The sequence below is a fragment of the Elephantulus edwardii genome, unplaced genomic scaffold (genome assembly GCF_000299155.1).
Source record: "Elephantulus edwardii isolate Elephantulus edwardi_28Jun2011 unplaced genomic scaffold, EleEdw1.0 scaffold00063, whole genome shotgun sequence".
Classification (NCBI taxonomy): Eukaryota; Metazoa; Chordata; class Mammalia; order Macroscelidea; family Macroscelididae; genus Elephantulus; species Elephantulus edwardii.
This window is the reverse complement of record NW_006399813.1, coordinates 12,532,050-12,556,123: the sequence shown is the minus strand read 5'-3', so window position 1 is coordinate 12,556,123 and position 24,074 is coordinate 12,532,050. Positions and strand designations below refer to the sequence as shown.

Here is a 24,074-nt window from a genome sequence, read left to right as displayed (position 1 = left end):
ACAGTGACCACACTATACCACCTCTGAAAGTTAGACAATGAATAGGATGACAAAAGAAGAACTTAGGCCTTTGAGTTGTGGTGTTAGAGCACAGCACTTTGTCTCACATATTTTCAGTAACGATGTCAGGAGGGGATCAGTACTTGGGAAAAGACATTATGATAACAAAAGCAGAGGGTCAGAGAAAGAGTAACAGACCCTCAACAAGGTGGAATGACCCAATGACTGTGTCAATGGGTTCAACTATATCAGAGATGATGAGGCTGGCACAAGAAAGGACAAGGTTCAGATTTGTTATCCACAGGGTCACTATGAGTTGCAGTCAACTTGATAGCACTTAATAAGAGAAAAATAATGATCAGACAGTGTAACATTCACTTGTTTTCAAAACTTTTAGGGTTCTTCAGTTCTTCTAAGATATTACCTAAATGTCTGAGCATGGCATTTGGTCTCTGCCTCTTCTCTAAACACAGATCCTACATTCAAAACACTAAACTTCTCCTTTGCTTTGCATTCTATGCTGATCAAATAACTTACACTAAAGCCAGTTCAAATTCCACCTATTCTGGGAGGCCTCTCCCTATAGACTTTGGCCTACCTCCCAAAGTCTAGGTAATAAATCCTCCTTTGTATGTTTTGTTTACAGTATTTTGTTTATGTAGCTTTGGGATCTCTTATCCTACTATATGTATTTTTATATATACACACCCACTTATCTTCTTATCAGGCTGCAGATTCTTTAAGAGAAACAAGCTTGTTTTATTCACAATTATATCCATATAAATTAACATGGTGTTTGGCAAAAAGCACTCAATACATTTTTACAAAGTGAATGAAATCTAATTTCAGAATGCCTAAAATCACTACATCCTGGGTGTTTTATTCAATAATTAGGGTCAAAATAGGATATAAAAACATGTGTTGGGCCCTTACTATGTAGACAAAATGAGATGAAAAGATGATTGTGGGATATCTTCACTATTTCCAGAGGTTATGGCAGGAATATAACAGTCATTAATGCTATCCTTCCCTCCTCAATGCTGATGCTCGCCCCACAGACTAGAGTCATACTAAAGTAATAAGACTACTTTGAAGAAGTAATAAAGTCACAGGGGGTAAAAGGGAAGGAAGGATAAATGGGAAAAATATTCTCATTTTTTTTGTAGCGAAAAAGGAGTTTGCGTAAATGAGTGAATTAAAGGCTAGTTTGTATGTAAACTCTCAAATCACAGGTGGAGGGGAGGGGAACTGTCTAGGGTCACTGATTACAAACTCAGGGCTGATTCATGGCTGCTTATTTTTATTTCTGCTATCACTAGCCTCATCAACAGATACCATCTACTGATCATCAACTGATTTAGCATCATGTACTAAAAACTGTGCAAGGTACATCATTTTATGTTCAAGATAAACTTATCATGTTGGCATTAGCCACATTTTAGAAGCAATAAAACAAATTTTAAAAATTTTAACTGTACTAATCAAGGTTTCATAATTAGTACAGTAAATAATAGAACACAAAAGTGAAAAAGCCAGAAAATGGCTTTGAAACACTTCCCCCACCTTTTTTTTGTTTAGTTCTACTACTATTATTATATTATTACTCTTCCATTATTTTTGTTCAGACATTCCTCTAGGTCAAATAACCCTCGTGTACAAGTTGCCGTACTGCGGTCACTTGTGGTTCCTGTGAGGATGAACACCGTGACACTGATGTGCCAAATGCGTTAATGGTTGGGTACTCAATGTGGTTGGAAGGAGGTGTAGCATCCACTTCCATAATAGCTTGCCTCTGGAAACCCTATGAATCTGGAGAGAGGATGAAAGGCACCCAAGCGTCGAGGACTCTCCTTCATAGGGTCGCTATGAGTCGCCTGCGACTCAACGGCACTTAACAACAACACAATAGTTCTATTACCCATACACCAGGAGTGCATATAAACTGGGGACTAGCTTTACTTCTTTGGATTATGTAGTTATTTTTATAACTATGTCTTATTTTTTCTTTTGCTAAAAGTGTAACTCTTGTGCACAGAAAAGTATTGCTGAAGACAGAACTCATGTACAATATTGTTTAGTTTCTCCATAACGAGCATCATAAAGTAATCACTCAGTATTTGTTTAATTTATTATTATATCTGTGTATTAACAGAAGTTAAAAGAACAGCAATCTTGGGTTGACAATAGACTCTAAAGCACAAACAACTGCTAGGAAAACAAAAGAGTGAATAAAGACGAATATCTGTGAATCATAGTAATAAGATAACAAACTGTATATTTTATTTTTTCTGGGTAAAATGTCACTTAACTACTACAGTAGTAACACAATATATCTAGAAAGGAAACATTTAAATGTGAAAAAAATGTTTGCATTAATGGCAAACCTTTTTATTTCTCTTGCAGAAAGATGGAAAATGAATTAACAATGGACTTGTATCTTCTACACATGCTGAGATCTGGTCACTATCAGTACATAAAGCAAAGGGCAACAGTTGAAAAATCCCTTACATTGTCTTTAAAGAACTGTGCAAGATGTTAATAGTTGTCATCAAATCCAGCTCAGCCAGTTTTCCTAGTTGCACATAACAGATCACCCATGTTCTGCTGTGTATTTTGATCCTATTTCAAGGCCACATTAAATGAAAAGCATATATTTACACATTAGTCATATACCCAGTATGTGAGACACATGCTATGCAGAACGAGAACCAGAATTACCACTGTATTTGAATCATTCGGTATTTTATTTTGGAATTTTCTTTTAGTTTTGGACTTGGTTTTGTTTTTGACTTGAGCCCAGAGATTTTTATTTTGAGTAAGTGAAATTCCCAGAACCTTGACTACACAGTATGTACTACCTCTTATTTACTGTGCAATCAAAGAAGTCTAAAACCATAGGTGCAAATAATATATATTCAAATGCTACGGAGCCCATGATTCAATAAAAGAAAATAACTTTTCTTACCTTCATCTATTGATGCTTCACTACTGTATCCATCATACTCTGCAGACAGAGGGCTGTATTTTTGTCTTGTCTCCCAAGAATAGTTCTTTTGTCTAGAATCTGCCAGCTGTAGTCTGGAATTGTGTGTCCTGGATAAGGCCTCATGATATTTACCCAGTGCTTCATCTTCACTTTCAGAGGATGAGCCATGCTCATCTTTGTCCATGTAGGAATTATCTATGCAGAATAACGGAGAGTAAATTATAATTTCAATTCAGCAAAATATAAAAAAAATTTGCTTAGTTTTATATACACATACACAGTATCAACTAACAACATATATCTATACAGGTATATAGATACAGATATAGATACACAAATATACTATATATATATGTATATACAAACTACAACTAGGTACATATACATATAGCATCTAAATTTGTGACTTTGGTAAAACTTTTTCTTTTAAGGACTTCTGTCTTGTTAAGTTTTAAAGACAAAGATCATCTTTGCACATTCTAATTATATATTAATAATGTTAGTAACCGCATGGGTTTTTTAACTATTTTGGGTGTAAAAGAAATGACACTGCTCATCATCTTACATAATTTTTAAAAATGCGAGGTCAGAAGAGATTAGTGGGCCAGGTGAAGGAAACGGCAAGGTATTGTGAGGACTTGATGAGACACTGATAAATGACATTGATAAATGACTGCAATCAATGTTATAAAAATGTATATAAATGAACTAAAATTAAAAATTAAACTGTATTTTGCATCCTACATTAGCACAGAGTGTATGTTTCTCTATTTTATTAGTTAATATCAAACTGAAAATATCAGGAAAATAAGTTTGTGAAAGAAAGCAACTAGGTGGGTTTTTAAAAAATAAGAGTAAAATGAAAGGTGAAATATCCTTCTAGGTCGTGTAACCCTGGTATGTCCACTTGCTGTACAGAGGTAACTTGTGGTTGCTATGAAGTCGAATGCTGTTACCCATGGTGGACAATGTTTGGTGATACTCCCCGATTAAAACAAGCTTGGAAGCAGGAGTGGCATCCACTTCCACAGCTTGCCTCTGGAATCCCTATGAACCTGCAGAAAGGATGGAAGTCATACAGGAGGTGTCCAGGACTTCGTTCATAGGGTCGCTATGAGTCACCTGCAACTCGACGGTACTTAACAACAACAACAAAATGAAAATGGTACACAAAGGTAGTTTTCAGTATGAGTTAGTATAATATATGAATCAGATTCCATTAATCAAATTTTGCATTATCAAAAGATGTTTTTTTATTATCAACAAAGCCAAATTTTCCAGACTAGACAATGCTCAATACCAAAATCAGAGTAAAGAAATGGTCAGATTTTTATAGTACTGGTGGATTTAAACTGGCACTTTTCTACAGAGCAAGCTTGCAATTTACATCACATTTATAAAAATCTGCATAGCATTTGATCTTTTCTAAAAATCCATTCCTTTTCTAAGAATTCAGTCTAAAAAAAATTGATCCCGTAAGCAAAGATATACATGTGAGACAACTCACTGCAGAATTGTTTTTTAAAGCAAAGAAGAAATAATTCAATAAAATAACATAAATGTCCATGGGCTTTGTTGTTGCTGTGTACCATAAGGTCAGAACCAACCCATAACTGATCATCCGGTGGGTTTTTAGAGGTTGTTAACTGCACGGGAAGAGACTGCCCATCCTTTTCCTGAAGAGCAGCTGGAAGCCTCAAACCACGCGTCTTTGAGATTGCAATGCAGCTTCTTGCCACTAGGCCATCAGGGATAAATTATGACATGCAGACAACGCTATACTCACAGCTACCACAAATGGCAGGTGAACCTGTACTAACAAGAAGAAGACAGCCGTAGCATCATGATAAGAGAAGAAAGATTATCAAAGAGCGGAGGAACTTATAGCCCCATTAAAAGGATACACACACAAACACTGCATGCTTACAAGATACAGGAAGGTCTGGAAAGACAGAAACCAAACTTAATTCTAACTACCCACGAAAGAATTAAGAGGAAACACTTAAAATTTTCAGAATCTATACATTTTGTATTATTTTAAGAAATACTAATTATTAAATTTAAAAAATTAATGGTTTGAAGCTATACTAGTTGAGATTCATTAAATAAGAAACAAACTTCTTAGAATTATGAAATCACTCTAAAAGAGAGACTGCAGCATTTAGAACTGACTGGTTCCCTCTAACTCTTTTTCTCTTTATATTCAATAGTAAAGAGAAGGTAACATTAAAGAAACTGGAATCTGCAATTTGGATGGCAGTGGCATGGAATAAGAATTTAAAAATATGGGACAAATTTGAATGCACAGATTAGATGGGAACTCAGATATATTTACTAAGCTTGCTTAATTTAGTAAAACAAAGGATTAAAAGGGTAAACCTATGACTGGTACATTCCATGTTGTCCAATATGCAGCCTCTACCTACATGCAGCTTTTAAAATTCAAATGAATTCAGTAAAATTTTACATTTGGATCCTCAAATGAACTAGCCACATTTCAAGTGTTTACAGCCAGATGTACTTCGCTATTCAGAACACTTCCACCACAGCAGTGCTCAGGCAGCGCCAACTTAGATCTCAGGTCTCTGACAGTTCAGATCTTCCCAGTTTGGAGCCACTGTGATAGCTAAAAGCAGCAGAGGAGATCTGAGAGTACTGAAAAAATAAACAAGAAACTACAGCTTTGGAAGCAGGAGTGGCATCCACTTCCATAATACCTTGCATCTGGAAACCCTATGAACCTGGAGAAAGGACGAAAGTTATACAGGTGTCCAGGACTTTTGTTCATAGGGTCACTATGAGTAGCCTACGACTCAATGGCACTTAACAACAACAATGGTCATATGTCACCTATTACAAAATTTTACCTAAGGCAGACCTGCTACAGAAAGAAAGAAACTTTCCTCTCCTCTTTATTTTATAACCACAATGTCAGCACCCAGAATACAGGGTGCATTAATACTAGGGTATTGTTGTAAGTTGTCACGGAGTTAGCACTCAGCTCACTGGTGACCGAGATCACTGATGTGATCCATACAGCTTTCACTGGCTAATTCTGTGGAAGTCGACAAAGAGTCTTCCTTCCTAGTCTGCCTTAGCCTAGAAATTCTACTGAAACCTGTTCAGTGTCACAGCAACACGTACTCTGACTGACAGGCTATAGCTATACTGCCTGGGAATTGAACCTGGGTCTCCACAGAAGGTGAGCATTCCAGGACTAAAACACCACTGTCCTATTTTAATATTCTTATTAGATATTGTCGTGTTATTGTCCACTCACAGCAAGCAGACAGACAACAGATCTAACCTTGCTTAATCCTCTGTCATCCATCCTTACACTCGCCACTATGCAGAAGACTAGCTGTAGTCACTGTGTCAGTCTGTCTCATAGAGGGTCTTCTTCTCCCTCTGACCCTCCATCTTTCCAAGGAGGATGCCCCTTTCTAGAGACTGGCCCCTCTTGACAGCATGCCCAAAGTATATGATCCAAAGTACTGACATTCAGCTAAATGAAGGATTGATTCATCTACGGTTCAAATAATTTTTAAAACAATTTTTTGAACATAGTATTGGCTATATTCTGAAACACTTGAAAGAGACTTGATTTCCTTAGATATCCATCCATACTCTTCTAATGAAAACAAATCAAAATAAATTTTCAAATTCTATACTGTTATCACTCTGTAGAAAACCACCGCATGATGTTCTGTTTAGAAGAAAATAATATATAAATGAATCTATTTTCTTCTGTTTTGTTTGTGCTGTGGCAAGAAACAAGACAATCTAAACTAAAATTGGGACATGAAATCCACTGATTTTGATATTCAGAAAAGTGGCTAGATAAATAGGCTCCAAAATTAATATATTTAGGGAAACAGGCATTCCTCTTGAATTAATCAAGCTATCCAACATCAGCCTGTACTGTATCATTTTGAAACCAGTCACATGCTCAATAAACAGCAGATATTCTTACTTATGCAGTCAAAAAAGAAAAGTCTTACCTATTTCTACTACAGGTCAGATTTTAGTAGCTTCATGGGAATATAAAATTATAGGAAAATTTCAGATGTATATTCTATAAATAAATGCCAGTGTTGTTTTGGTCTTGTGATCATATCAGCAATAAATGAAAATGCCCTCAGAGATTTCTCAGAAGTAATGACTAGTAACCAGGTAAGTGTCAGCTAATTGTTTTGAAAAGTATCACAAATATTGTGCTTAAAAATGTGAAATGTTTAACTGAAATATTAAATATATAAAAAGAATGTATGAATACTGATAGAACAGTCATATCTAAACCATAATGTATGGATAAACGAGTTTTAAAACATACTCTAAAGCAAGCTAATCAACAAAATAAAATCCACTGTGCCCAAGGGAAAGTTATAGAACATTTGATATTTGAGTCTTATTAGATATGAAGAGTCAGACTGTGATTAGTGATAAAAAGAAAAACTTGGTAAATGTATCTATAACTCATCAAATAACATATCAGCTGAGACATGCAGACTACTAAAGAAAACCGTGGAGTTGCTGGTGAAAAAATAAGTAGAATTTAGGAGGGAGGGAAAACTGGCTAGAAAACAGAGGCAACATTTTTCTTCACTCACACAATGCGGTCAAGTCACTGCTGACCCTCCAGCAGGTTTTCTTTGAGAGGCTATAAACTCTGTGACAGGAGATTACCCATCTCTCTTTTGCAGAAAGCCAGGGGTAGATTTGAACCAGCAGAGACATGGCCGCTATGTTAGCACTGCCACTCCCTAAAGATTACATCACCAGACCTTGTTTATGCTAGTGGGCAAAAGCTAAATGCCTTTTCAAGTCTCTCAGTTAAGAGGATTAAAAAATGTTAGCTATATAGACATGTATAGGAAAGCTGAGAATACAGAAAAAAGCTTTCCTAATTTAAAAAGAAAAAACAAAGAAGAGAAAATGTAATCACTCAAACCAGCATCTGCAGACCTCACCTTTTTCTGGTATTATCTTAGAATATTTTTCATCTTTACTTTTTGTTGTCCCTCTCTCGGCCCAAACGGTTTCATTTTTCTTGGATTTTGTGTCATCTTTCAGTTTGTGGTACTTTGTTGGATTTATATGCTCCTTGATTTTTCCATGTAATCTATCTTTAGAATTCGTTTTTGTCCCTCTGTCAGTACTCTCAAGTGCTTGACATGCAGATCCAGCCCGAGTCCTGTGCTTGAGAACTGGTGAAGAATCACCAGTGCTACAAGCATCTTGACATTTTGATGGGGTCTGTTGCCTATCATTAACATGTTTAAGTACTCTTTCTTCCTGGAGATCTTGTTCTTGCTTTTGTGCAAATGAATGTATTTGCTTTGTTCTGTGCTCTGAATTGGATTGTGTTTTCTGACATCTGGCATCTTCGGAGCCTTTTGGTAACAGGTCTTGTTTAAAAGAATCCCTCGTTTCTTCGGCTGCAGAGTTCTCCTCTTCTGGACGAAAGCCGTTCATCATACTTGTCACTTGTCCAGCCACTGAGTCAGTTAAAGCATAGCTGACCTCCCCAACAGCAGCGGTTAAGTCCTCTACAGCACTGCTGATCGTGTCCACCAGCGAGGACACCGAAGGCAGATTCTGCTGAAAACTTTTGAAAAATGCCATTTTCTAATTTTTTGTTCCTACGAGGTTAAAAAATGGATTTTTTTTCATCTTAATCAAAATATCGAGAATTTTTAAATCAAAACTTCCTATTCACGTAAGTGTTTCTAATCAGCTCAACATCAGTATTTGACACTGTAGCTCTTACTTTTGTTACAGTGGAAGAAGTATGATGAAGCAAAGATTCTTCAGGAGAAACAAAGCACTTGGTTTAACTGTAATGACATTTCCCCCATGCCACAGCTATCATAATAGCAGCAAGACAATATTTTCCCCTCAAACACTATGGGGTTTTTATTCTATACCTGCAAGGAAGAAGTATAAAAAGGATTTTTATTATGTACTTTTTAGTTTAATTGTTAATAGTCTATGTTGAGGAACTAATCTGTCTTATTTGCAAACTACTAGCATTGCTAAAGATTACAGAAAAAAATATTAAGAGGAAGGAGTACTCCATTTTGAAGAACAAAAGGGGAAAATATTTAAGTAATTTTCTATAAGAGAAGTGCATGATCATTTGATGAGTGGCTATTACACATTTTATCTTACAGTCAGTTTGGTCTCACTGCCATTCAGTCTAAATCTGTTCAGAGCTGGCCCTTCACTGGGTCTCTGAAGCTCTAAATCACACAGGAGGAGACTGTCCATCCTCCCCCCACCCCAGGAGTCACTGGTAGACCTGAATCCAAGTGGCCTCTGGGTTAGCAACACATCTCTCTACAGACTGTAACACCAGAGCTCCCAAAAATGCTAGCTAGATACTATTATTATTTTATAGTTACAATAAAAACAAGGTTCAGAAAATTTTAAAAAACTTTAAGGGTATATTCAAGGTCAAAATTACATCAGAAAACACTTAAAACAAAACTCACTACCATCAAGTTGATTCTAATTCATTGGGACAGACTGTCTCTTCTTCCTCCATTAGAGTAGATGGTGGATTTGAACCGACAATCTTTCAGTTAGCAGCCTAACATTTAACTACTATGCCACCGGGGCTCCTTTTAATAAGTGATGGTAAAGTGATATTTAACTTCACTATCATTTGCTCCCAAGTGAGCATAGGTTTTCCTATGGCCTGAGGACAGTTTGACTGTAGAAGCAGATATGATAATCCAACTATTGTCTGCTACAGAAGATATTAAAAAGGGGGGGGGATTGGAAAGCACTATTCTTCTAACTACAAGTTTTTGAGGATATCATTCCTCAATTTTAAAATATGTTATTTTTATTAATATATAATAGGTTTATTGATTTTAAATACGCCTAAATAAAATGGGTTTTTTTTACATTTTCTCAGTTTTGACTAATGTAACAATCAATATATGTGTAACACGCATAAACATATACCCTCTGAGTTTTTCAATACATTTTTAAGAGTGTAAGGGAATCATTAAACCCTCTAAAAAATGAGATCTGCTGAAAGTCAAACTAGAACAGATTATGAGAAATACTGAACTATATCAAATCAAAACCAAATAAAGTATTAGTTTCCTAACCCAAATGTTATATAATTCAATTAACTGATTTTTAGAAGTAGGGCTATCAATTTTTAAATTACTGTTAAGAGAAGAGCATCTCCCAACATATGTACAGAGAAAGAAAAAGTTTCTCTGTAATTGTTCCCCAAATGCTACATTAACACTTTGCTTTTATAATTCTCAAATAGTTTCTGCAATCACTTACAAAGAAATAACAAATAAAAAAAAATCTTACATGAATTTAAAGGAAACTTTTCCACAGATGAAGGAATAGTAATAAAGCCCTCATCAATTGATGCTGCTATACAGTAACACTATAGTCCTATTAACACCTAAAGTGCCAATAGAGAAAGTGGAACACTACGTTTTATAGTCAGACTTTATAGATTCACATCATACAAAAAATCAAATTCAAAATCAGCTGGAGTCCGGTAACAGGGAAAGAAAAAAAGTGAATACTTTCAAAAGCCCTAGGACACTTGGGAAAAGCTGTCTACAGAGCTACTTGGATGACCAACTTACATTACATATGCACCAAAATGCTTTCTTCTTCCTGAAGCATTATCTTTTCTAATTAAAGACTCAAAAGCACACACTACGTAAAAAAAAAAAAAGTGCCCCTTTCTCTGTGACTAGTCACCTGTGTGCAGTACACTGACAATTTTGGGCAACAAGAACATAATTCACATAATTTCCTAGTAAATGTTTTACTCTGTCAGGAAAGTGATTCAGATGACACTTTACTGTATGTCAAAACCAACTTTTTTTACTGTATCTATGTAATGCCATACAAAATAACAGAATGGCAGAAATTAACAAAAACAAATATACAAACAAACAAGAGAAGCAGTGATATGGTACTCACAAATTTTATCTTGTGAATTCTTCCTTGAACTGTAATCTGAACCAAGATCTGGAAACCCGCCAACATTTTCAAAACAGAACTTCTTATTAATATAGAGAAAAAGGAGCAGCATCAAGACAATAAACACCCCAACAGCTGACAAAAATCCAACTGCCTCTGGAGATACTAGAGAGAAAAAAGTCACAGCTGTAAGCATTCATTTCTTTTAACAGACAGATCAAAGGAAACCCCCATACACATGTTAAGTTACTGCCTTACTTTAATTACATTTTTTTAAATTATCATCGTTTGAAACCATTCCATTTATAAGAAAAACTATGTTTAATGACAGTTGTTTAAATTCAAGCAACAGTATTCATTCAAAGCTTCTAAAAGTTTCCCTGTAAATTAGGTTGGAAACAATCTCAAAACAAAGATAGGGGTCTGCAAAATAAACAATAATCATATGTTTCATCTATTCAAGAGTACTGTAAAACTTTATCATTTCATTTAAAAAAATTCCCAGGCATTGGTATATTACTTAATCAAACTCAGGATCAAATATATTATTATTTTTCTCTCTAAAAGCTTCAATATCCTTCAATAGCCCTTTCCTATCAAATAAATTCTAGGCTTCCTACCCTGGCATTCAAAGTTCTGGCTTCTCCTTTCAATATTGTTGTTACGTGCTGTTAAGTTGGAACGAGCTCTTAGCTGACCCTCTAGTGAGTTTCCAGAGGCTGCAAACTGCACAGGAGGATACTGTCCTCCTTTCTCCCACAGAAGAGCTGATAGTTTCAAGCTGTACATCTCTTGAGTTAGTAGCACAAGGCCACTGGAACTCCCTATATCTCAGAATTACATTCAGTTAAATAGCTTCACTCACTGCCTTAGGACCAGCCATATGCATTTCCACATGCACTGTTTTTGGTCATCTTCTTCACCTTGCTTATAATCACCAAATGTTCTCTATCCTATCACTTATTCACCAAATACTTTTGGAACATCAGTCAAAAGGACATCATAGTTCTTCCTTCCATGTACAATCTAGTGAAAGCAATGACAATGTTGTCATCGTTATGTGCCAGCAAGCTGGAACCAATTCATAGCTGACCCTCTAGTAGGTTTTCAGAGGTTGCAAACTGATAGTAGGAGACTGTCTATCTTTCTCCCATGGAGCTGGATTATAACTACTTAATTTTGGGCTGGCAGTGCAATGCCTTAACACTAAGCCACCAGAATTCAATACTAGCACTTATAACACTAGATAATAAAAACTATTATTGGGGAAGAAAAAGAGAGCACTTAATCCAATGTGAAGGCTCAAATCAGCTTGTGAAAAAGTTATAGTCTCTATTATAAGAAATTATTCTAACAGTTTCTATAAGTATTAGTAAAACTAATATTATTCCAGGCAGAAGAAATAGCACATGCAAAGGCCCAAATACAAGTAGTCACCATCCATTCCAGAAACATTTTTACTGTACTGAGCTACCACATATACAAATCTTGAGAGAACATATGAAAATCACCCAGGCTGATTATGTAGAGTGGGAAGAGACAGAATCTTCTCTATCTTCTCCAACCATCTATTACTCTGTCCTTTCTTTTCAGATTTTGAGTTCTTTTCATTGTTGTTGTTGTGTTCCATGAAGTCAGAACTGAACCACAGATGACCCTTCAGTAGGTTTTCAGAGGCAGAAAATCGCACGAAAGGAGACTGCCAATCCTTCTCCAGCAGAGCAGCTGGTGGACTGCAATGTGCCTTTGTGACTGCAGTGCATCTTCTCACCACTAGGCCACCAGAGCGCCCTTGCAGGAGTGGCATCCACTTCCAAAATAATGTGCCTCCGGAAACTCTTATTAATGTTGATAAATGTCAATAATTGTAGAGGGGCTTCAGGTCTTTTGTTCATAGGGTCACTATGCGTCGTGCTCGACTCAAAGGCAATCAACAGCAACAATAGTCATTTAAAGTTGAATAGACATTAATTTTGTGTCTCAGTGTCCTACAGTATTCATGTATTAGTAACAGTGACTCGTATACCTCACATACAACTTAACCTTTCTTCCTCCATCTCCCATGAGACAATCAAAATACCAGAGTGTCTGAGGTTTTATTTTTCTCTAGCCAGAAGAGCTGAGGTAAACAGCATCTAACTAAATCCTTGAAACGAGGTTACCAATTGGTTAATGATGAATGTTCTAATCTACTGGTGTTTGTGAAAGATACAATATTTGTGAAAAACTAAATATTCCAGATACAAAACTGAGTATGATTTTACTGTTTATTCAGAGCTAGGTGAACAGTACTGTGGTAGAGAGCAGAGGAGGCAGCAGGGCAGGACTGCTGTCTAGGTATCAGATCCAGGGGGAGCCAGGTGTTGTTACTAGGACCTAGAAGTTACATTATGTACAGACTCTGTCGGAACAGAGCCACGAAAGAGAGTATTATTTTTATTTTTAAAGTCAAGGAGCTCTGATGGCCTAGTAGTAAGAAGCTGTGTTGCAATCTCAAAGGCACATGGATCAAACTCATCAACTGCTCTATGCTGATGGATATGCAATCTTGTTCCAGGGATTTACTGCCTCTACAATCCTGACAGAGGGTCAGTAGTGGGTCATTTCCAATTGTTGTTGTTGTTGTTATGTGCCATCAAGTCATTTGCAACTCATAGCGACCCTATGTACAACAGCCCTAAACCATGCTCTATCTCATGCCAATCTCATTGCCTCTGACACACCCACCCCGATTAGCCCAGTCACTGAATCAATCCACCTCATAGAGGGTCTTCCCCTCCTGCGCTGTCCCTCCACTCTACCCAGCATGATGTCCCTCTCTAAAGACCTGTCTCTCCTTACATGGTACTTAATATCTGCAAACTGAGGCAGAGCCACTGAAAAGCTGGTGTATTAACTCTATACTTGGTCAGTGACAAGTGAAGATTCAAACTCTCTCTGGCTCTAGAGACTATTTTCAGTCATACTCATACTGCTTCTCTCATTCCCCTCTCTCCTCTTCTTTTTGTTTCTTTTCACTGTCTACCTCAACCTTGTTACTACTTTCCTCTTTTGTACCTTTTTTGATTCTATTTGTAAATCTAAATTAACTGGAGGATCGATTAAAAAAAACCCTCATATGATTAGCACTTTAATACCAAACAAAAACCAAACACATTATCATGAAGTAGACTGTGAATCACGAGGACTCTCCCATCAAATTTCTGAGGCTGTGAATCTTGATAGGAGAGTATTTGCCATCTTTTGCCTGGGGGACAGCTGTAAATTGGAACCTCCAAGCTTTCAGATAACAGTACAAGAAGTAATGACTATCCCACTAAAGGCCCCTGGGAAATACAACAGAAATACCAACAGAAAGTACTGCTGGAACACAGAGAAGAAACATTACCCAGGGAAGTTACAAAAGGGATTGGAAAAGAGATGACACTTGAGCATGGTGTAAAAGATTAATAGAAATTCTTTGAACAGTGAAAGGGCAGATGGAATAGCACAGTCAAAGACACAGAAAGGATGTGTGTGGCATCCTATGAGCATTAACAGGCAGGAGTTTTTACGGTTTCATTTCTCTCTGTATCCTCAAAGCACCCAGGACAATATCTAGCATATAGCTAATGTTTAACAAACACAATGAATAAATGAATGATGTAAATTCAGGAAAGAACAGAACACAGCAGCATAAATAAGATTAGAGATGACATACAGTCCAAATAGTTGAAAAACCTTTAATATACTATCCTAAAGGTTTGAACCCACCAGATGCTTCGCAGGAGAAAGATGACAATCTCCTCCTGAGCTATTTATGACCTCTGAAAACTTGCTGGGGATGGGGGGGTGAGTTATGGGTCGGTTCTGACTCAATGGTAAATAACAACCACAAAGACTGTATGCTTAGGGGACAACAGGATTACAAGACTACTGTGCAGAGCTATGGTGCCTTGGAAACAATCAGAAAACTAGATACAAGAGGGAGGGAAGGATCACAAGGAAGCCAATTATGGGGGAGCTGAAGTTTCATACAAAATATGAATTCTTAAACTATGCAGTATTACTGGTGACAAAGAAAAGGAATAAACTTTAGAATCCATATTCAAAGAAAATTTATAATAATTTCATCAAGCAGAAGAAGGAGAAAGAAGGTGAAGATAATCCCTAGGTTTCTACCTTGAGTAACTGAGCAAAAACCACTACAAGGAACAACAAAGAAAAATGTATATAAGAAAGGTTAAATGAGTTTAAGGCATAGAGGAGAAAGAAAGTCAACAGTAATCCAGTTCTTTAAGAGTTACATTAGAGATGGCAGCAGAAGGATCAGTACCCAGGAAACAGTGAGAGAGATGAGTGTGGTGTAAGAGCTGGGAACTTGCTCTTTCATTCTACTTACATAATTCATGAGAACTATGTGAGAATTGACTCACCAAAAAAAGGAAGAAAAAATCATAGAAATTATACAATTAAACCGCCCATCATCAAGTTGATATAGACTCACAGCAACCCTATGGGTCACCACAGAACTGCTCTGTAACAGAAGACCCTTCAGTTTATGCACAAGCAGACAACTGCATCCTCCTTCCACAGAGAAGCTAAAGGGTTTAAACTAATGGTTGGCAGCTGAGTGTTTTAATCATTGAGCTACTGGGATTCCCACTTCCATTAAGACTGCAGCCTTGGAAACCCTATGGGGTAGTTCTACTTTGTCCTGTTGTGGTGGTGGTGGTGGTGTCAGAACAGACTCTTAGCAGACCCTCCAACAGGTTTTCAGAGGCAGTAAATCACATGGGAGGAGACCATTTAGTCTTCTTCCATGGAGCAGCTGGTGGATTCAAACCGTGTACCTTTGGGTTGATAAGGCAACTCCTTACCATTAAGCTACCATCATAAACAGGAACTGACACAACAAACAGGTTTTATAGAGCTCGCTAATGTAAAAGGAATTTTTAGTCGGCATAACATTAAAATTTCCCACTAAAATCCTACAAACAGTATGAATCTATTTATAAAGTTATTCTACATAAGTATTTCTGTGACTGCGGGGTAACTGAACATACTATGGATTGCCAAAAGAAAAAAACAGATCTATCCGGATAAGGGTGTAACCAGGTTGCTCCCTGGAGGCAAGGACAGTGAAGCTCCATCTCACATATTTAGGGCATGTTGCCAGGAAGGATGAGGCCTTAGAGAAGGACATCATGCTTGGAAGGGAGCAGGGACAGTGCCAGAGGGGGAGACCTGGATGAGACAGACTGACTCAAGTGTAGCAATGGGAAGAGCTGTGTCAGAGACAGTGAGACTGACTCAAGATAGGGCAGGGTTCAGAGTTACAGTTCATGGGGTTGTTATGAGTCATAATCAACTCAACAGTACATCACAACAACAAAAATGACAAAGGATAATTAAGCTCATTTTATCGGAGCATTTAATATCCTCTAAAAAAAGGCAAACAAGAGGTATTTAAAAACAGATCTCTACTCTTAATCCAGGAAGCATCAAAACAAAATGGAGGGAATACACAGAACCATACCAAAAAGAACTGGCTGACACTGATAAACTTCAAGAAGTACCATATGACCAAGAGCCAGCAGTAATGAAGGGAAATGTTTAAGCTGCAATGACGGCACTGGCATATAATAAGGCCCCAGGAATTGGCAATATATCAACTGACATGTTTCAAATAATGGAGATAGCCCTGGATGTGCTTAATAGCCTATGCCAGGAAATGTGGAGGACAGCTGCCTGGCTAACTAACTGAAAAAGATCCATATTTGTTCCCATTCCCAAGAAAGGTGATTCAAGAGAATGCAGAGTTTACTGAACAAAATCATTACTATCACATGCAAGCAAATGACTGCTGAAGATCATGGCTAGAACAGTACATAGGGAATTGCCAGAAGTTCAATCTGGACTTTGAAGAGGCTGTGGCATAAGGGATATCATTGCTGGTGTCATATGGATCCTGGTGGAAAGTAAAGACTACCTGGAAAATGTCTATTTATGCTTTATTGACTAAGCAAAAGCATTTGACTGTGCAGATTATAAGAAATTATGGCTAACATTGAGAAGAATGGGAATTCTAGAGCACTTAATTGTGCTCATGCAAAACCTATACTCCAACTAAGAAGCTGTTGTATGAATAGAGCAAGGGAATACTTTATGGTTTAAAATTAAAAAAGCACGTATCAAGGTTACACTCTGTCTCTGTACCTATTCAATCCGTATGCTGCATACATTATTCCAGAAGCTGGACTCTATGAAGAAGAATGTGAGATCAGGATTAGAGAGATTCCTAAAATAACCTTCATTATGCAGATGGCATAACCTTGCCTGCTCAGTGTGTGGGCTTGAAGGTCAAAGACTTCAGCCTTCGAAATAGATTGCTTCCTAATATCAACAAAACAAAAATTTTCAACACCGGAATGATAGGCAACATCATGACTGATCAAGATTGAAACTGTCAACAACAACTTCATCTTACTTTGATCCATAATCAATACACTTGGTACCAGGAGTAAGGAATTCAGGAGACATATTGCACTGGAAAAGTCTGCAGGCAGAGACCTTTCCAAATTATTAAGGTTCAATGATGTTAATTTGAGGACTAAGGTGTGTCTGATTCAGGCCACTGTCTTTTCAATCATTTGCTATGCATTTGAGTGCTGGAAAACTATTAAGGATGACAGAAGAATTATTGATGCCTTTGAACTTTGGTGCTGGAGAAGAGTACTGAATATCCTGTAAACTGCCAAAAGAACAATAGATATGCCTTGGAGAAGGTGCAGCCAAAGTGCTCCTTCGAGGTAAAGATAATAGTTCTCATCTACTTTGGACATATAGCTTAGGACAAGCTATTCCTTGGAGAGTGACATCATGCTTGGAAAGATGGAGAGATGGCAAAAAGAGAGGAAGACTCTCAACCAGGTGGACTGACACTGCAACTGCTGCAATGGGCTCAAGTACTTCAGAGATTGTGAGGATGGCACAAGATGGGCCAGGGTTCAGACTGTTGTTCCTAGGGTTGCTTTGAGTCACACATGACCCACCTAACAACAACAGCAACAATCCCCATGACCCACCTAACAACAACAATCTTTAATGAAGGCCTTCAATATCTCCTTTTAACAACACAGTGATTTGGGTAACACAGTTTATGTTGTTGTTTTTCAGGGAGCTTTGGTGGCCCAGAGGTTTACAGATCTGAAAAAAAATGAATGTAGCAATAATTCAGAATTCACTAGTACAAATTTCCAAAATGTAATATGGTACATAAGAAAAACAAAATTTACGAAAGTGCTACTAATAGTATCAAGAGTGTTTATTATTTGTCAAGGAGTATTTTAAATACTTTGAGGCATTATCTCATTTAATTACCACAACTCAGTTTTACAGATATGAAAATCAAAGCTCAGAAAGAGTAAGGAAATACTCCCAAATATTAAAATCTTATTTAGCAGAAACTTGACTTGAACTCAAATATACCAACTCCTGAAGCTGAACTCTTTGCCATTAGCCTCCACTGTCTCCCATTTGTTCACTCACCCATTACCTGTTGACTAAAGATGGTTCTGATTGATTGAGTTTTTGAGGCTGTAAATCAGCCTAAAGGAGATGGTTCATCTTTTTACCTCAGAGAAGCTGATGGAATTGAACCATCAGATTCTTGTGACAGCACAGAGACTTTGGTTAGCAGCACAACACTCTATAGACTATGCCATCAGAGAGCCTTTCTTTTTTACTAGATACTGTTGCTGCGATCCCAAAGGCACACAGGTTGAGACCACCAGCTGCTCTGAGGAAGAAGGATGGGCAATCTCCTCCCATGCAATTAACTGACTCTGAAAACCCACCAGAGGGTCACCTATGGGTCGGTTCCAACTTGACGGTACAAAACAAGAAGAAGCAATTTTAAGGCAAATGAGTACTATAATGTTATTATTTTAATCTTTACCACAGTGAGTGCCAAGAGTAATAAATTTGTCCAAGGTCACATTTCTAGAAAGAGGAAGAATCTGAATTTGAACCCATATCCTTTGAGTTGAGAGCCCTTAGTCTTAATCATCAAGCATTACTGCTTCTTTATATGCCAACCTACAACATAAAAAGTAAAAGGAAGCTATGTGACTCAAGTAACATAGCCGACTACATATTATAAACAAGGTATTTCATGGTCTAACTTTTTAAATAGAGGTTTTTAAAAGCAAATGAATTCAGGTCTCTCAAAATAAACATACAAACTCCAAAACTAGAATATCAATTTTTCCTATTTGACATGTTTCAAAATATTTTAAAATTAGTTTTAGGATTATGTTTAGAAAATAAAACCAATGACAAATTTTACCTGGCCAAACTACAGAAACATTACAAAGTATTAAGCTTGATACTCAGTAGTAGTACTCAGTAAAGACTACACTTGCATTCTCAGTGCAAGTAAATAATCTTCTGTAGGAACTGTCTATGGACAACACCTCAAAGTAAAAGGAGCACCAAATCAAAAGCAAATCTGTAACCCCACAGGACAGAGCAGAAGAGTCCATGGGGTTTTCAAGGTTCTGATCTTCACTGAAGCTGACTTACATATTTGTTCCAGCATGGATGTTTATTATTATTGTGCACTACTGAGACAGAACCAACCTATAGCTGATCCTCCAGTGGGTTTCCAGAGGCAGGAAACTGCACCAGAGGAGATTATCCATCCTCCTGTGGAGCAGCTGGTAGATTCAAACTACGTATCTTTGGAATGGCAGGGCAGTTCCTTACCACAAAGCCACCAGAGCTCCCTGTAACTCCCCGAGTGGCTAGTAGCTCAAATCACTGATCTTTCAATTAGCAGCCAAGCACTGAGCTACTATGCCCATTATCAAGCGCATCAGAAACATCTAAAAATTAGCTGATGTAGAGCCATAGCTTATTTATGTTATTGATATCAAACTGATTTTAGCAGTTATCTTTATTATATAGAGATTATTATATAATATATATTAATATCCAACTTTGTAAGTAGGAGTGGCATCCACTTCCTAAACAGCATGCCTCCGGAAATTCTATGAACTTTGATAAATGTCAATAGTTGTAGAGGGGCTTCAAGATCTTTGTTCATAGGGTCGCTATGAGTCATGCTCAACTCAAAGGCAGTCAACAACACAACAATATACAACTACTTCTTTTGACAGAGAGAAAAGTGTTTAAAAGTACTAATAAAAGGGGCAAAATTGGCAATGATTAATAAAAATCTGACTTTTCTGAAAACCTTTGTTAAAATCACAATTAAAAATCTATTATTAAAAAATACTAATAAAAATCCAATATCAATGAAAAATTAATTTCCACTTCTACAGATGTGCTGATCATGGAAAGAAAATGGTAGAACTACAGTCCTTGTCAAAGTAAAATCAAATATATTTTTACTTTGAAAGTATTACAGTAGTTACTTAAATTCTCCATTATATTTTCTCAAAAAAAATTCTACATTATATTTTCTCAATAAAAGTGCCTACAGAATATTAATGAGGAAAATATTAAGTCACACATACAAATAAATATGTAGAACCTTTAAAGGGAATGATTTCATGAAATCAACATATTAATAATTTACAATCATTTGTACCACAATCATGAGTATTCTAAATAAAATGTCTCAAAGCAAATTATATGTATAAGTACATTTTACTTAATAAAATAAAACAAAAAGTAGCTAAGCTTCTTTTAATTCTATTAAAATAAAATAAAAAGAAGCAACTTACTATTTGCAACATAAGGCTTTCTTGCTCATGTGTCCTGCACTGCGAGCATCTTTAGTCTTCCGACTAGGTATCTCGGACACTTTAATAATTCATTTCAAACATGCAATTCTATCTCTTGACCCAAAACGTGCACTATGTAATAAATCAGCTTACATGTTAAAAGGAGTACTTTCTATTGAATAATCCTTAAATATTTTTCTAGTTCCATAATCATAAAAAATTATGAATTTGTTCTTTGTTCAAAATAAAGAATTTACTAATCATTCCAATGAACAAGTACAAGAATGTTGTAAGTTTAAACTTCATTTGGGAATACTTTAATGGCCCTCCCAAATAAAATCTGTCTTGAAATTGTTGGAGTATGTTATAAATAATGCAAAACTAGAAACAAAACATACAAAATGAACAATAGAGTAATAACTAACTATTAATGCTGGGCTTTATTTTTTAAAAAGGAAAGCAACCAGTAAGAAGAGCACTTCATGTAACGAGATATGTCAGGTATAACTGAATGCTGAGCAACCCCTTAAAGGAGCGACGAGGGAAGGTAGGGATGACAGCAGTGTGGCACAGTGGCTCAAAACAAAGAAAGAAAACTGCCCTCTGAGAGGAAATACATGACCAGGTAAAGGAAATGAAAACTCAACTTGTCACATGCCACACCATCACTAATAGTATTAATCTCATCATCTCCTTGGACAGAACCAACTCACAGCTGACCCTCCACTGGGCTTCCAAGGCTCTAAGTCACACCCTAAAGGAGATTGATTGCCCATCTTTCTCCCCAGTGGCCTCTGATGGATTCAAATGGCCAGAGAGACATGAAAGTTTAAGGTTAGCAGGAAAACTCCCTAGACAACAAGCCACTTCTCTGTTAACAAAAAGAAATTCCACTTCTATGCTAACAAAAAAATATCAAAATCAATCTTGAAAGGACTGGAAATTAAAAAGAAAATCCAACATAATTATGGAAAGCCAAACAATTGATTGTTGTTAGGTGCCGTCTAGTAGAGTATGAATCACAGTGGCCCTATGAACAACGTGTGTGAATCCTGTCCTGTTCCAGGCCATCCTCAGAATCTCTGACATGTTTGAGCTCACTGCAGCACCCATCTGCTTGAGGATTTTCCTCTCTTTCACCAACTCTCCACTTTTTCCAACCATGATGTCCCTTGGCAAGGAATAGCCTCTCCTAACAATGTACCCAAAGCATGTGAGATGAAACTTTTCATCTTTGTCTCCAAGAAGCATTCTGGCTGCACTTTCGACAAGACATATGCCTATTCTGTTGGCAGTCCACAAGATATCAAAAACTCTTCTCCAACACTTCCTTACTGTCTAGCTTTCAGATGAACCAGGCTTTCCCTATGCAATATATCTCCTGATCTCCTAACTGCCAGTACCAAGGGTGCTGACAGTAGATTCAAGTAGGATGAAGTTGTTGACATTCTGAAACTTTTCTCAGAATGTCATGATGTTGCCCACCGGTCCAGTGGTGAGTTTTGATTTCTTGATGTTGAGATGTAAGGCTGTCATCTTTGATTGTCTGCAACAAGCACTACAAGACGTCCTCAATTTAAGGAAACAAAGTTGTGTCATCTGCATAATGTAGGCTGTTGATGAATCTTCCATGAGATCTTGAAGCCACGTTCTTGTTCACATAGTCCAGTTTCTCAAATTGCTCCGAATACAAACTGACAGGTATGGCTGTTGTTGTTGTTATGTGCCATCGAGTCGTTTGTGACTCATAGCGACCCTATGTACAACAGCCCTAAACCCTGCCCTATCCTGCACCAACCGCCCAGCCTCTGTCACATCCATCCCGATAATCCCAGTCACTGAATCAATCCATCTCATAGAGGGTCTTCCCCTCTTGCGCCATCCCTCCACCCTCCCAAGCATGATGTCCCTCCTTGCAACATGCCCAAAGTATGTCAGACAAAGCCCCAGAATCCTTGCCTCCAAGGAGTAGCTTGGTTTAACCCTCTCCAGGACAAATCTGTTTGTTTTCTTGGTAGTCCATGGTATATTCAATACTCTTCTCCAGCACCACAGCTCAAAGGCATCAATTCTCCTTTGTCCTCCCTAGTCATTGTCCAACTCTCTGATGCATAACAAGTGATTGCAAAGACCATGGCCTGTATCAGGCGCACCTTAGTCTCCAGAGAGACACCGTTGCTCTTGAGTACTTTAGAGAGGACAGGTATGGAGAGAGGATATAACCCTGATACACACTTTCCTTGATTTTAAACCATTAAGTATTCTCTTGCTCTGTTAGACCAAGGACCTCCTGATCTAGGTTTCACATAAGCACAATTAAGTGTTCTGAGACTGCCATTCTTCTCATTGTCAGCCATAGTCTGTTATGACCCACATAGTTGTATGTCTTTGCATAGTCAATAAAGCAAAAACCCGCAATGACATCCCTGGTGCCATGGCTTCATCAAAACCCAGCTTGCATTTGTGGTAGATCTCTGTCAACATACTGTTTAGCCTTTTTTAATGACTGTCAGCAATATTTTGCTTGCATGTTATATTAATGATATTGTTCAGTAATGCTGACATTCTGTTGGATCATCCTTTTTGAAAATAGGAACAAATAGGGACCTCTTCCTATCAGTTGGTCAGGTAATGGTTTTCCAGATTTCCTGGCACAGATTATGTTATTTGAAACATGTCAACTAATATCCCATCAATTCCTGGGGCCTTACTTTTTTTGCCAATGCCTTCAGTGTAGCTTCATTTCAATTTCAGTCAATTATTTAAAAAAATAATCTTATACTGGTTTACTTACAAAGTTTGTATACATTGTTTTTCAAACCTGATTTTTCTCATTTTGTTTACCCTATACAACCCATCAAATTGTGCAACCTTATGATTAACCAAACCCCTCTGCCCATCCTCACCCCTCTGCTTTCCCCACTCCCCCACCTGGATCTTCATATACGTTCTAAGTCTATGATTTTATACCGTATTGGTCCTTACAGGACTCAGTTCACTTAGCATAATCTTCTCTAGTCTGTCCCAAGTTAGGTAGTAATTTACAAAATCATCGTTCCTGTGTAGTATTCCATTATATGAAATGTACATCATTTCTAAATCCATTCGATTGTGGTAGGACATATGGACTGTTTCTATGTTCTTCCGATGGTAAATAACACTGTTATGAACTTTGGTGTACAAGGCTCCATTATTGTCTCAGTTCTCATTCTCTCAAATTATATTCCAAGCAGAGGAGTAGTGGAATTTCTATGTTCAGCTTTTTGAAGAAATGTCAAACTGCCTTCCAGAGTGGTTGCACCATTTTACAATCTTACCAACAGTATGTAAGGGTTCCTATCTCACCACATCCTCTCTAACATTTATTACTTGTTCTCCTGTCAAATTGT

The 24,074-nt window shown here is 37.2% G+C and overlaps 1 protein-coding gene across 2 annotated transcripts in view; it reads right to left on the bottom strand.

The window, feature by feature from the left end:
- The window catches only part of SYT14 (synaptotagmin XIV), a 220,860-nt gene extending 209,745 nt beyond the window's left edge, over positions 1–11,115 (bottom strand). Inside the window, exons 1-2 of one of the 2 annotated variants that reach the window (XM_006887951.1) lie at positions 10,955–11,115; positions 2,966–3,181 (exon numbers count right to left, since the gene is read on the bottom strand). In XM_006887951.1, the coding sequence (XP_006888013.1) occupies positions 2,966–3,181; positions 10,955–11,066 (328 nt within the window). In that variant the 5' untranslated portion in view covers positions 11,067–11,115. The remainder of the gene's footprint in view (positions 1–2,965; positions 3,182–10,954) is intronic. The other variant, XM_006887952.1, reaches the window with a different exon arrangement.
- Between the last annotated feature and the right edge of the window lie 12,959 nt (positions 11,116–24,074).